The 16,218-nt window shown below is 36.2% G+C and overlaps 1 protein-coding gene across 1 annotated transcript in view; it reads right to left on the bottom strand.

The window, feature by feature from the left end:
* LOC110096518 (probable acetyl-CoA acetyltransferase, cytosolic 2) overlaps positions 1–16,218 on the bottom strand; it is a 31,721-nt gene that overhangs the window by 9,023 nt on the left and 6,480 nt on the right. Inside the window, 4 exon segments of the mRNA XM_028696501.1 lie at positions 3,568–3,653; positions 4,407–4,472; positions 4,560–4,637; positions 13,837–13,975. Coding sequence (XP_028552334.1) covers positions 3,568–3,653; positions 4,407–4,472; positions 4,560–4,637; positions 13,837–13,975 — 369 coding nt within the window.

Genomic DNA, 16,218 nt, shown 5'->3' with positions numbered 1-16,218 from the left:
TGCAAAAAAAATGTTTAAACACTGTCATTACCAAGTCCCAAGTCTTAGATGAGAAAAGTGGAGGGTTGCATTAGGTAGTTGCAACCAATGTAAAACTTGTCAAATATTCATGACATGAATCCTTTAATACATTGTGTTAATGTTAGGCGTTCTCTGAAAAGTTACGCGTTGTATGACTTGAATACAACGAGAAGAATGCAAGGGCTGCTGCACTGGTGCTCGGGTGTAGTGTTAAATAGGCAAGGGTTCCAACATCATGGACGAATGTGAGCAAAGAAGTTAGTCCAGGAAACTAGAATTAGGATAAGATCTTGAAATGTAGGTTCCATTGCAAGCAAATTAATGAAATTAATTTAAATTATGATTCATAGGAAGATGATATGAAACACTTGTAGCCACCAGTGTTTCCTACTAATATGGAGATTTCAGAAATCTTTCACCACACTGCTCCAAACAAATCAGGAAAAACAACGAGAAAACTTGTAATAATAGAAGAAACAAAGGAAATTCCTAGATACAATTGATCCACAATTCCAGAGAATGATCGTTCTCTCCCAAATCTCCAGTCACCGCAAGAGACCAAGACGCCCAAACTTTCCACACCAAATCCTGCAAACAAACATGATGCCATTACCCTAATTCAAACTTCTACTAAAAGCAAACATAAAATTAAATCAAAAGGACTAAAACGCCCCCTTCTCTCTCTCGTCCCTAGGTAGTGAACCCTACCCCAAGGGGGAGGGGGGGATTTGGTGCTTGCGGAACAGCAGACTTTTGCCTGTTCTATTATTTGAGCCCAAAGGTTGGGCCAGCTAGATTAGTCCCTCATGAACTGGTCTATGCCTATCAGAAGATAAATATTTTTTGCATTCAGAAAACTAAATGGGCTAGAGAAAAGGCTAAGGAGATTGATAGTTTAAGATTTAAACTTTGATATTCTGGTAAGAGTCGTACTAGAAATGGTATAGATATGATTATAGATAAAAGTTTCTCAAAATCAATTTTGATTCATGCCAGGTAGGTCTGCTATGGAAGCTATACATTTATTAAGAGGTTTGATGGAGATGTATAGAGAGAATAAGGAGTATCTACATATGATTTTTATTGATTTAGAGAAAGTATATGATAAAGTTCCAAGAAAAGTGCTATGGAGAGTTCTACATAAGAAATGGATAATGCTTCTATTCAAGTCATTAAGAATATGTATGCAGGAGTTGTATTCAAACACGAGGTGGTTTGACTAAGTATTTTCTTTTTGTAGTTGGATTACATCAAGGATAAGCCATAAGCCCATATTTTTTTTGCTTTAGCCATGGATGTTCTTAGTTCTTACTACTAGACATTTGCAAGAGGATGTACCCTAGTTTATTCTTTTTGTTGATGATATTCTTCTTGTTGATAAGACTAGAGAGGGAGTTGAAGCTAAACTTGAATTATGGAGGTTAACCTTAGAGTCTAAAGGTTTTCATTTTAGTAGATCTAAAATCGAATACATGGCATGTAATTTTAGTAGTAACGGATCTAGATGGGGGTTTGTAACTTTAAGAGATCAAGTCATTAATAAGAGTACACGTTTTAGATATCTTGGGTCTATTGTTCAGAGTAAATAGATGGGGATATCATTAGTGGAATTCAAGTTAGTTAGTTGAAGTGAAGGAATGCATCGGGCTTGTTGTGTTATAGAAGAGTACCACTCAAACTGAAGGGAAATTTCTATAAGACGGTAGTGAGACCTGCAATGCTTTATGACATAGAATATTGATCATTAAAAGAGAAGCATAATATTAAGTTAAGTGCAGCAGAGACGAGGATGCTCAGACAGGATACCAAACAAGCATATACGTGAAAAGGTTGGAGTAGCTCTAGTGGCAAATAAGATTAGAGAGAGTCGCTTTAGATGGTTTGGTCACATAAAATGGCGGCCTTCTGATGACTCGGTTATGAGAGTAGATGTTTTAGATTTGGCCTATGTTAAGAAAGGTATATGTAGACCTAAAAAGACTTGGTTAGAAAATATTAGAAATGTCATTTCTTTATTAGATTTAAATAAGAATTTGACTTAACATGAGACACAATAGAGAGAAAGGATTCATGTAGCCGACCCCATATAGTGGGATAAAGACTTATTGTTGTTGTTGTAATTGTTGTTGATGAATAAAACATGTTTGTTGGCATTATAAAAAAAGTAATAAGTTCTTGCTAAAATTATGAATTAATAACCTACAAATTATATTTTTGTTTTCATCTTGAATATCATTCTAGGTTGCATTAGAAAAGTCACTCTTTTGTTTTAGAATAGATGACTCATATTGAGGTTAAGACTCTATAGGATACCTTCCTTGAGGTAACTGTGCGTTGGACTGAAGATAGCTCCAATTATAGTGAGTTATGCACTTGTTCTAAAAAAAGCCAAATTTTACTTCAGTTGGAGAAGTATAGTGGGAAAACAAAAAAACAAAATCTAATGGCCCTACACAAAATCTAATGGCCCACATATATACTGAAATAGTATAGGGGTTTGCGGAGGGGATTCCTCAAAAAGGTTTCTTGTCCAGGTGCCGCAAAATATTTATGATATTTTGAGCAAGAAGCAGCAGGTGAAGGGGAGCATACTTTCGAAAAACAGTTTTATTTCCCATTTTTTGAAAAACTCAAACATATGTTTTTTTATAGGGAAGGGGAGCATACCATCTAATCAAATGCTTAGGGGCGGTTAAGGATCACTTTTGTTTTTTTAGGAAGTTCACTAAAAAGATAAAAAACAATTTTGTTGAATTTAAAAAACAGCTTAGCTTGTTTTTTTAAAAACTGAAATCATAGTTTAAGTTATTGTAGTTTTCAAAACAGGTTCCCCTCTTGTTCCTGCTCTATCTGGAATCCAACCTACTCCAATGAATTACCTAATGAGGTTAATGAGCATGAGAAGTATCAAGTTATGATAATTTAAGGGGATTATATATATATATATATATATAATCAGAATAAGTAAAGGAACATTACTCTAAGATGCAACGACTTTTCCTGTATTTCATTAAAAGTTAAATTAATCCACTTATATGATTAATCTTAATAATAAAATATTAAAAAAGATTCATACGGTGATTTGATTTTATAAAAATAATTTCTAATTTGAAAAGCTATTCACAAAATTAAATTTTGAAGAAATATAATAATAAATAAATAGCTAAAAACAGAGCTTCAAAATTATACATGCTGAATTGTTCATCGTTTTACCTATGATTTTGTTGTCTATTTCTTTAGTTTTTGAAAAATGCAAGCACATAATAAAAACCAATCACGTTTTATTTTCAAATATAATAAAGATAAGGAAAATTAAAAACAAATAATAGAAAATAAAAGCAAACCCAAAAAATCAGCTTAGTTTTTCTGTGCATTAGTTTTTGGGTTCCCCAAGAATTGAAATTGATATCACTATTTTCTTAATGTTAGATTAAATTAAAGCCATGTGCTTTTCAGTGGGTACGCACATGTAGGAAAATCAGTCCATTTGAATTAATTAACTATGAGAAATCAAAAGAAAGGAGGACAGTGTGGGAATAGCCAAACCTTATACTAGAAGCATTTCCAGCAGTTACAGATCCACCATCCTCCTTGAAACTGGGCCGTAGCTTCCTTAGTTTAATAGGATCAAACTAGCAATCAGAAAATATCAGGATCAGTAACACATAATCTAGCAATTTCTAGAGCTAGAACAACATGAATAATGCACATATTTATTTTTAACACCTTGAGCAACGGAAGCATAAGAGAATAAACAGGCTAAGAAATCAAAAACAATTATAAGGGGAGATTAAGGAAGCATAAACACGGAAGACAAATTATTTCACAATGAATCGAGCAGTTGCCAATATCAATGTGTTGGAAATGCTCCAGCAAACTATCCTCAAACTGAGCCTCACAAGCACGCACACAAACACATGCAGGGACAAATGGACACACTCAGACACATGGAAAAGAACGCTAGAAATATGAGTTAATATTAAAATATCTATCTCCAAAGGGGTTATTTTTAAATCAGTATTTTTCAAAATTTAGAATGAAATTCCAATAACAAAGTAGGAATGCAGTATTAACTTTATTGCAAGGTAGAAAGATTGTGCCAGTCTGACGAAGTTGTACTAAGACATTTAGCCAATTCAGCTCAAGACAGGATTAAGTTTGGCTAGAAAGAGCTATCTAACAATTTTCAAGCTTTTTAGACCTCAACATTGAAGGTCAACAATGATGATGATGATATAACAGAAACCAAAAAAAGAGATACATCAAACAAGATTTTGTGTATCAAACAACAAGCTACTTCATGAACATCAACAAAGATATGAACTAAGATACATGAATCAAGCACTTTTAAAGACAAATAACTCCAAGGTTTAAGAGAAGGTTACTTTGTCAAGGCTCTCATCTCTATCTACAAGCACTGAAGGCTTCCCTCTACCTGCTGAAACTTCAACCTGCAAAATCACATGAAGTAAAAAATAATCAAAGCTTCAAATGCTTTGCACTTTTCTTGCATTTAGCAGTGGTTATAGAAGTTCTACCGGTGTTATTTCCCAGGAAAAAGCACCTCCTTTAGAAGCAGCTATTCCTCGTTCATTACTCTGAATTGCATATGTATCCTATAAATATACATTTTTCTATCAGATCAAACCTTAGTATGCGTTCTGCAAATTTGTTTAAAAAACAACAGATTGCTTGTCAATAGCAATCATGAGTAGTAGAAAATCATTGATATGCACCAACGCCAAAAATCAAACATAACAGATGGGATTTATTATTTTCAACCTTGTCAGCATCAGTGAATAACATGTAGTTGCTAATTATTACTCTACAATGAATAATGCTTATTAAGCTGGATAGAAAGGTTTTTCTTACAGAGGGTTAGTTTTAAACTCTCCTAACTCACAGGAATTAATATGATAATCATCGCAATAAAATTTTGAATTATAATAGATGAAAAAAAATTAAGTTTGTGTCATTCTAAATGCTAAAATGAGAAAAAATTGCAAAATATATTATCAAAAATAAAATGCTTATAAGTCAAAAGGCTTAAAATTATGTTTCAAATTTAAGCAAGTAAATAAAAACCTAAATTTATAACTTCCATAATGTAAGATTAATAGCATTTGCTAATATCTATTTCATCTTCTTTATTACTCAAACTCTCTACCTTATCATTATATTTGTAGCCCTTCATCTCAAAATATGGAAGTGTATGTTTTAAATATAATAAATAATAAAAAAAAACATCACAAAAGGCAAGTGCCTAGGTGGTACTTAAGTACTTTATTGACAGTGCCTTCCTGGGAGGCGTTTGAGTCATTGGAACCTTGCCTAGCTTTTGCCAGGCGCCTAGGCAAGCATCCATCTCACCTTTGAAAACAATATGCTCAACTTGTCCTCATACTATTACCATCATTGGGCTTGTTAATGCAGTTAGGCTAGAGATAGTTTGCAACAATTGAATTGCCTTTTGCATTTATGTTGATTTTTGGGTCTAATTGCGCGAATGATCATTGTTTTAGTCTCATCATTCTTTGGCCACAACTTTTTTGTAGTTATCAACAAAATTTGTTTTGAAAATTTTGTAATTATCACTATTATTACAATTAGTGTTATTATTATAATAACAATAATATTATTATTAGCATTATTATTATTTAGGGGCATTTTTTCCTAGATTATCAACATTGTTGGTCCCTAGCTCATATAAAACAAATTGACGGGGGATTAATATTAGATTGACAACCAGTCAAAAAACTCAAATCAAATCTACTGAAATGAATCCAAATTTAAATTTTGCTGATGTCAAGGAGTTCCCCAAAAGCAACGCACCATTGCTTAACCCGATTGTAGTGAAAAGCAAGTGATGGTTGACTATGTCTAAAGCTAAGATTTTATTTACACATGAAATTTGAAACATTAAATGGGAATACAAGAGAATTGGCGGACATTGATAAGAAGAAGAATAAATGTTATTTATTTATAAGAAACTAAATGAAAAAGGAAAAATCCAAGAATTATAGGAAAGTTTATAAGTTATTGTATGTCGGAAAGGTTAACAATAAAAATAAATAGAGCTAATAGAAAATAACGAGTTGAAAGATAAAATTATTGAGGTTAATAAGATTAGTGATAGAATTATTATTATTAAGATAATCATTGGCCAAAAAATTATATAGGTGAAGTGTTTATGCTCTTCAAATAAGATTAGAAGATAATTTTAAAAAATAAATTTTGGAATAAAATGGATGAGCTACTATAACATACATCTGTTGAAGAAAGGATAGTTATTAGAGGTAACTAAAATGGGCATGTAGATTTTAATATGATGACTATTAGAGGATTCATAATGTCATGACATAGGAGATAGAAACGCAATGGAAGAAACTTTATTTGATTTCTCATTAGCCTATGGCCTTACAATATGAACATATAGTTTAAGAAATGAGAAGAGAAATTTACTTATAAAAGTGGAGTCATCAAATGATAAAAAAATTTCTTACTTGGAAAGAAAAACCTTTATGCAAGGATTACAAGGAGAATCTAGAAGAAAGTTTGACCCTACAGTAAAAGGAAGTGGTTATGAATGTATCTTAAATTTGTCGAATAATTAAAAGAATAGGCTCCTAGGATAAGGTGGTAGAATTTGTAATGTCGAAATTGTTAATACCTTAAGATAGATTGTTAGGAGAGCAAACTAGAATTCTGATAGGAAATACTTGAGTTCGCAAGTAACCCTAAGGTAATACTTGAGTTCGCAAGCAAACCTAACCCAAATCAGCGAACAAACAGTAGCCAAATGGCTGTCCACAGCAGGAAAACAGCAGAAATCTGCTGTTTACAGCAGAAAAACAGCACTTGTCCGGAAAAATCTGAGAGAAAACTCAAGAAAAGACTTGTATTCCACTTAGACGATGAATAAAATAGCAAGATACAATTGATCCTCAATTCGAGAGGAGGATCGATCTCTCCCAAATTTCTGGCAACGCCAAGAGCCCAAAGAAAACCTAAATCTAAGAGATCTCAAATTTCAACCAAATTCAAGATGATCAAACCCTAGGAAAATCAACTATTTAATGCATACAAATCAAAAGAAAATCCCTAAACAATCCCTACATTCAAATTCCCTCCTAATCTTCCTCAAAATTTCTTCCTAAAATGCTCCCGCAAGGCGAGCGGCTCGCGCGGCCTCCGCCCAGGCAGAAAACTTCCACTGCGCGCGTCTGGGCCGGTTCCGAGTGGACGAGTTGGACCGGTCCACTCGACCAGTCTAACAATACTCCCCTCCCGAAAATCCACCTTGTCCTCAAGGTGGAGATATGCTCATGTTCCGGTGGAGGTGGCCATCCTTGAGAGGACTGAAAATCCTTACTATATTGCTGAACCAAGGGCTGCACTGAAAGAGAAACATCCCCTCCCTCTTCCAATCTGATTGCATCCAACCTGTGTAGTCCCACCAGATAATCTTTCCCCACCTGTCACGCCACTGATACCAGGCCAAACACAATCCCGCTGTCGTCAGCTTCTCTTCCTCTGTCAACCCGTTGACAGCAAAGTAACGCTCCACCTTGTAGATCAATCCATGGCCGTCTTCACCCTCAAAGACGGGCATATTCAGCTTACTCACCAGTGGGTCTCCTCCGTTTCCCCAGTATCCTCCATAACCTCCCATTCCTCGAAGGGGAAGAGCTCTCCAAGTGTTCTGATCATCCCTCCGACGATTATACTAGAACCCTTCTTCATACTCTCCCCTTATTCATTCAAAATCATCACCTCGACGCTGAATTTCTTCAAATTCAGCACCTCGACGATGAAGTTCCTCCCTTCTTCCTTCAAAATCAGCACCTCGACGCTGAATTCTTTCGAATTCAGCACCTCGGCGATGAAATTCCTCCCTTCCCCCTATGAAATCAGCATCCCTTCGATCATTTCCCAAACTCATCTCTTCTCTAGAAGGTGGCTCTAGAGGCGACATGTCATCCTCCCCCTCAATGACCTCCACATTCGAATTTCTCCTCCCCCTAAATGGGTTTGAATTTCCTCCTACACCATGGCCTCCAGTAGTCTCCCTTGCTTCCGATATCGTAGGATTTTGTCTTCAATTCCAACAGTTTCTTCAACATTTCTTCCATCACCGCAAATTTCCCTTCTATCCTCTCATTGTTGGAGGTGATTTGAGTTTTGAAAGTCAAAGAACTTTCCCTCCATATCTGATTTTAGTTGTCCGATCTCACCTTCCAAGACCTCTACCTTCTTCCCGGCCATCGCTCTTCCCAAGAATCACAAAGATCTTTTTCCGGAAATGAAAAATCTGCTGAAATTTCAGGATTTCACCCGCCAACGGTCCCAAATACGATGCTCTGATACCAATTTGATAGGAAATACTTGAGTTCGCAAGTAACCCTAAGGTAATACTTGAGTTCGCAAGCAAACCTAACCCAAATCAGCGAACAAACAGTAGCCAAATGGCTGTCCACAGCAGGAAAACAGCAGAAATCTGCTGTTTACAGCAGAAAAACAGCACTTGTCCATGAAAATCTGAGAGAAAACTCAAGAAAAGACTTGTATTCCACTTAGACGATGAATAAAATAGCAAGATACAATTGATCCTCAATTCGAGAGGAGGGTCGATCTCTCCCAAATCTCTGGCAACGCCAAGAGCCCAAAGAAAACCTAAATCTAAGAGATATCAAATTTCAGCCAAATTCAAGATGATCAAACCCTAGGAAAATCAACTATTTAAGGCATACAAATCAAAAGGAAATCCCTAAATAGTCCCTACATTCAAATTCCCTCCTAATCTTCCTCAAAATTTCTTCCTAAAATGCTCCCGCAAGGCGAGCGGCTCGCGCGGCCTCCGCCCAGGCAGAAAACTTCCACTGCGCGCGTCTGGGCCGGTTCCGAGTGGACGAGTTGGACCGGTCCACTCGACCAGTCTAACAATACTCCCCTCCCGAAAATCCACCTTGTCCTCAAGGTGGAGATATGCTCATGTTCCGGTGGAGGTGGCCATCCTTGAGAGGACTGAAAATCCTTACTATATTGCTGAACCAAGGGCTGCACTGAAAGAGAAACATCCCCTCCCTCTTCCAATCTGATTGCATCCAACCTGTGTAGTCCCACCAGATAATCTTTCCCCACCTGTCACGCCACTGATACCAGGCCAAACACAATCCCGCTGTCGTCAGCTTCTCTTCCTCTGTCAACCCGTTGACAGCAAAGTAACGCTCCACCTTGTAGATCAATCCATGGCCGTCTTCACCCTCAAAGACGGGCATATTCAGCTTACTCACCAGTGGGTCTCCTCCGTTTCCCCAGTATCCTCCATAACCTCCCATTCCTCGAAGGGGAAGAGCTCTCCAAGTGTTCTGATCATCCCTCCGACGATTATACTAGAACCCTTCTTCATACTCTCCCCTTATTCATTCAAAATCATCACCTCGACGCTGAATTTCTTCAAATTCAGCACCTCGACGATGAAGTTCCTCCCTTCTTCCTTCAAAATCAGCACCTCGACGCTGAATTCTTTCGAATTCAGCACCTCGGCGATGAAATTCCTCCCTTCCCCCTATGAAATCAGCATCCCTTCGATCATTTCCCAAACTCATCTCTTCTCTAGAAGGTGGCTCTAGAGGCGACATGTCATCCTCCCCCTCAATGACCTCCACATTCGAATTTCTCCTCCCCCTAAATGGGTTTGAATTTCCTCCTACACCATGGCCTCCAGTAGTCTCCCTTGCTTCCGATATCGTAGGATTTTGTCTTCAATTCCAACAGTTTCTTCAACATTTCTTCCATCACCGCAAATTTCCCTTCTATCCTCTCATTGTTGGAGGTGATTTGAGTTTTGAAAGTCAAAGAACTTTCCCTCCATATCTGATTTTAGTTGTCCGATCTCACCTTCCAAGACCTCTACCTTCTTCCCGGCCATCGCTCTTCCCAAGAATCACAAAGATCTTTTTCCGGAAATGAAAAATCTGCTGAAATTTCAGGATTTCACCCGCCAACGGTCCCAAATACGATGCTCTGATACCAATTTGATAGGAAATACTTGAGTTCGCAAGTAACCCTAAGGTAATACTTGAGTTCGCAAGCAAACCTAACCCAAATCAGCGAACAAACAGTAGCCAAATGGCTGTCCACAGCAGGAAAACAGCAGAAATCTGCTGTTTACAGCAGAAAAACAGCACTTGTCCATGAAAATCTGAGAGAAAACTCAAGAAAAGACTTGTATTCCACTTAGACGATGAATAAAATAGCAAGATACAATTGATCCTCAATTCGAGAGGAGGGTCGATCTCTCCCAAATCTCTGGCAACGCCAAGAGCCCAAAGAAAACCTAAATCTAAGAGATATCAAATTTCAGCCAAATTCAAGATGATCAAACCCTAGGAAAATCAACTATTTAAGGCATACAAATCAAAAGGAAATCCCTAAATAGTCCCTACATTCAAATTCCCTCCTAATCTTCCTCAAAATTTCTTCCTAAAATGCTCCCGCAAGGTGAGCGGCTCGCACAGCCTCCGCCCAGGCGGAAAACTTCCGCTACGCGCATCTGGGCCGGTCCCGCGTGGACTGGTCTAACAGATTCTTTAATTGAACGATATCTGATATGAGATGAGATGGATAATTCTATTAGGAGGATTATTGAAGAATTTTTAAGAGAGTCTAGAAACATATCATACACTCATAAGGATACATGATGGTGGAATGAAGAGATAAAAAGAAAAATGCTATTAAGGAAAAAAATGTCTTTTAAAAAAGTGGAAAAAATTAAATATTACTTAAGCTTATTATAAGAAAATGAGAATTATTGAAAATAGAGTTGTAAGCAAAACATAAACTATAGCTTTTAATGATTTATATAATTGGCTTGATACTAAAGAAGGTTATGAAATATACATACAATAATTAAGGCAAGGGATCTAGATATTTTGATCAATTTAGATGATTAAAATTAAATATAATCGGATCTTAATTAAGAATGAAAACCTCGAGGAAAGATATAAAAGCTAATTTGAGATATTGCTAAAAAATATATTTATGGAAGATATTATTTTCAAACACCATCATAACAACACAGTGAAATACATAAAGTAGAGTTGGTTTTTAAAAATATACATATAACAAAAACTTTAAGTCCAAACAAGAAACCTAATGAGAAATGGAGAGTTATTGGGGATTTCGAAAAGATTCAGTCACCAAATCTTTCAAATAATATTTCAAAAACTAAAAGAATCTTAAATGATCTTAGAAGAAACCTTTTAGCACTTGTATTTACAAAGAAAATACTGTGCAAAAATAGAAAAATCAAACTTACGAGTCATACAATGAAGTTATGGCGAGTAATAAAAAATGAGCTTAAAAAAATAATATTAATTTAAGTAAATTAATTGTGTTTTACGTTGGGAAGATCTACTAAGAAATCAATTTTTGTGATAGGACAGTTAATGGATAAGCATAGAGTCAAAAAAGAATCATCATATGAACTTGCTGATATTGAAAATACATATGATCGAGTACCACTGGAATTGATTTGATATGTTTTAAGAAAAAAAAGAGTGTCAAAGATAAGTTGATGTTATTAAAGATATGTATGATTGAGTATAATGGAGTATTGACTAGAATTGTGATAGCCCAAGAGCTTTCACTTACAATAGATGTACATCAAAAATCAGCATTGAACTCATATATTTTGTATTGATTGATAAAATTACAAAAGATATTCAAAGCAAAGTGCCTTGGTGTATGTTTTTTGACAGATGATATAATTATAAGTAGAGAGATATCCACTACCATAACTGAAAAATTATAACAATGGAAAAATGTTTAGAAGATAAAAGCCTTATCATTAGTAGAACAAAGATTGAGTAAATGAAATATAATTTTAATGGTATGATGCCAACAATTATCATGTAATATTATTAAAATAAATGATAAAATGATATATAAGTATAAATGGAGATATATATATGAAGACATAAGTTCTAAAGTTAAAGGCAGATGGCTAAAATAAAAAGTTCCTCTAGAGTTTTAAGTAATAAGAGGACATCATGGATACTTAAAGTTAAATTTTATAAAATCATAATTGAGTCGTCGAAATTATATGATATAAATGTTGAGTTGTAATGAAATTCATTGAGCTCTAAGTTAAGAGTGGCATAAATAATATATTCAAATGAATGTCTGACAAAACTAAAAAAATAAAATAATGAATAATTATATTGGCGGAAATGTTATAGTAACATATATTGAAGATAAAATAACTAAAAATAGACTTAAATGGCTAATTCATGTACAACGAATAACAAAAAAGGCTCATGATAAGTTTACATGAAGAGAAGTTATTCAAAATAATTTACAGTGAATTTATTTAACACCTCAAACAACCCTTAACAAAAACAAATGGAAAATGAGAACTCATAAACCCTATCCCAAATAGCTGGGATAAGGCTAATGATGATAAATATGGGGGTTCAGTTTTAAATAGTTGATCATAAATTGAAAAGTAGTAAGATCAAAGTCACTTTAGTACATAGTTGAGAGTCAAGAGGCAACAAAATCAAAGACACTTCAATACATAAATGAGAGCGTGCGACTATATAGATCCAATTGTACATAGACAGCTTTGAAAACTTGTAACAAAGCTCATTAGAAGAGAGAGAGAACCGTAAACATCTTTATTAAATTATCTTCGAGTATGAGCATATATGTGTCGGTATATAAGAAAAGTAAGATAATAAAATAGAATATCCTCAATAATAAGATGATATTTCAATAATAAATAATGCAGATTCATATTATAAGTAATTTAGTTCATGTAATAATTTAAATATGATAACAATCCCCTGAAAAAGCTCAAGATGAATATGATAACTTGAGTTTCTATACAATAGTGACCAAAGATTTTGTTGCCTGAAGATTGCTAGTGTCCTAAGAGAAGCACAACTGATACAAAAAGGGGATAGTAATGCGAATTAGACGCAAAGTTGGCAATGTGATCTATATCAGAGAAGGCAAAGGTAAAATATTTAAATAGCTATAGGGTATTTCTGGGGCCAAATTTTAGAAGTAGCAGGTTTTAAACAACATTATGTAAAAAGAACATAATTAAAAAAAAAAATTAAAATGCAGCAAATGCGCGGAAAAATTTGACGCATTTAGAATGCGCCAAATTTTTGAACGCATTCTAAATACGTCAATCTCATTGGCGTATTTTCCATGAGAGAGAAAAAGTGAGGGAATAGAGGACGGGGAAGAGAAAAAGAGGGAGAGAGTGGACAGAAAAAAAATGATTGGGGGGTGTAGTGGGGGTAGTAAGGTGTTTTGATAAGATAGAGAAGATCATATACATGAGAAGATCATAAACATTTGACATAACTAAACCCTTAATACTAATTACAACCACCTACAAGTTTTAGATTGAACACCACATGATGATGGATGTTGATGATTCTGGCTTGATAGGTACAATATCAATTGCCCAAAGTGGAATGGATGGCTGTGATAAGTTCAGTGCACAATTCTATAGTTTTAGATGCCTTGGCATAGTGGTATTGGGTTCAGAGAAATGGTCTTACAAGATTTTTGAACGAGCAACTAAGAGAGTCAAGCCCAAAGTTTCTTGGCAAAATTAATGACGAGAACAAGTTGCAAAAACAGATGTTGTACCCAAGCGGTAAAACAATTTTCTTGGCAAAGACAGATTTTCATTTAAATGGAGGGTGTTGTGTGAATATTTGATGATCTCATAGAAGGCAACACAAATTCTAGTTATATGCAAAAATTAGTCCTTTAACAATAAGAAACAATTACCTGCTCATCCCTCGCTATTGAATGCTGATTAGCACATAGTTCAGCACATACTCCCATGCCAAAGTCATTGTACACATCCCACAGACCATCTTTAAGCATTCCATCAATAATGGTATCATTTCCAAATCGAGATCCCTTCCTACAATGAATCAATATATTTGCAACAAAGTAATAATAAAACTAATGAGAACAAAAAATAACATAATATAAATCGTACTCAATGAACAAAGTAAAATTTTTACAAAATGTAGGTTGTCATTTCACATGAACTAAGAGGTTGTTGGTTTATCAAGGTCTCAATCCTTCAACTAAGTAGCTAATGCAGTCCAGTAAGGTAACTAATAAAATTGATGAAGAAGGACAAGAAATCCAAATGTTTGTGAAGTGCCTTCGTACTTTCATTCAATGATTTGAATGTCAGCACCAGGCCATACAAGAAAATTTAAATAAATCTTAATATAATTAAACAGAACCCTCTACTTAAAGCTGGAACTAACCAACTAGCATCGTTACATATTGGAACGATCATAAAAGAAAGTTTAAATAAATCATCAAATAATTGAAGAGAATCCTCCCCTTAAAGGTGAAAACAACCAACTCGTGCCATTACATAGTGTAATTTAACAGGAACGCTCACCACACCATTATCTAAATTTCTTTATCATATTGGTGTTATGTCTCTAATTTTTATTTCTTTTTTTTATCATTAGAACTCTCACATCTACAATCATCATCGATCATCACCACCACAATAAGTTGAAGTTTCCTAATTACCCAATTGACTGGGCTTATATTTCAAACCATTCACCGCTCATCTACAATCTGGTTTGAGTTCTTTCAAAAAGTTCCCCTATATTCCCCAGAAGCCAGTCCAGTCAGCTGGCTAGAGGCTCAAACTGTTCACGGTACTCCAACACTATCCCCTCTAGCGTTAGAGCGAGGAACTGCTTATGGAAGTCTCCTCCCCTGTTGGTTTAAAAACGTTCCACGAGCAGTTCTTGAACTCCCTCCAAGACCGTATAGGCCGCCTCGTATCTCTCCATTGGTACCATGCCAAAGCTTTCACCTCCAAGCACATTCGGTTGCAATCAGTCTCTCTTTCTCTATCAACCTATTGAAGATAAAGTATATTTTCACCCTGTAGATCCACCCGTGTGTATCCTCTCCCTCAAAAATAGGCATATTTAGCTTCATCACCCTCGGATCCCCTCTGTTCCCCTGCTTCCTTCATAATTTCTCATTCCCTAAGGGGTGGTTCCCCCATGTGTCTCAATCATCCATTCTACGCTCAAACCCAAACCCTTCGTCAAAATCCTATCTCTCCTTTCAAATTCAACAACCCTTCAATCATAAGCAGTCCCTCTCCTTTCAAAGTAATCACCACTTTGATCATAATCAGTTCCTCTCCTTTCAAATTCAGCACTCCTCCGATCATAATCCACCCCTTCTCTTTTCAAATTCAGCACCCTTTCGTTCATGCCCAACCCCCTCATGGAAGGAAGCCGGAGAATAGTGGGACGGAGCCTTATCAGACGAAGGCTGAAGACAAAACCTAGATCTCACGGAAGAAAGTCTTGCCGACGGAAGCCTCGCGGAAGAAAGGAGAACCATGCTACCGACCGTAGACCACAAGACGCCGGCAAAAGCTTCGCCTGTTTCGACGATCTCCTCTTCGGTAAAGCACCTTAGCGACCGAAGAAGGAACCAAGGCGCCTGTGCCTCCCGATCCGACTGGAAGGGAAGATCGTAGAAGGAGAAGGCCGACAGGAAGGGAAGACCGTCGAAGAAGAGGAGCGTAGCCGAGCAGCCGACGAGCATCCCGATCCGACGGGAAGGGAAGATCATCGAAGGAGCAAGCCGCCCGCTCGAGCTACAGGTCCGCCCGCTCGATCCCATCTTCGCGTGTGCCCTGATCTACCCGATCCGACTCTTTTAAAGAGTCGGACGGCCCAGTTTTAGTAAACCGGGAAGGTTTTCTCAAAAAAAAAAAAAAAAAAACACTATTGGCCTTTATTACCGACAACTAAAATCAGAGGGATTTTTTTTGGAAGCCTTCATTGCTATCCAAGAGTGTATGATATTCTATACTACTATCATCATGTCAGAAATCAATTCCTCCCAGAATCTGTGGCAAGAACTGGATCACTATAGATGCATAGAAACCAGATGTCCGGAAGATGCTGCGATCATAAAGAATTTTATTGAAAAAGATAGAGTTTACGATTTTCTTGCAGGACTAAATGCAGAATTTGACCAAGTTAGGGTTCAAATTCTCGGCAAAGAGGAGACACCATCACTCAATGAAACCATTTCTCTCATCCGCGTAGAAGAAAGTCGACGAGGAGTAATGTTAGAACCAAAGACAGTTGAAAGCTCAGCAAT

This window comes from Dendrobium catenatum, unplaced genomic scaffold (assembly GCF_001605985.2).
Source record: "Dendrobium catenatum unplaced genomic scaffold, ASM160598v2 fragScaff_scaffold_81, whole genome shotgun sequence".
Classification (NCBI taxonomy): Eukaryota; Viridiplantae; Streptophyta; class Magnoliopsida; order Asparagales; family Orchidaceae; genus Dendrobium; species Dendrobium catenatum.
This window is presented reverse-complemented; position numbering and strand designations above follow the sequence as displayed.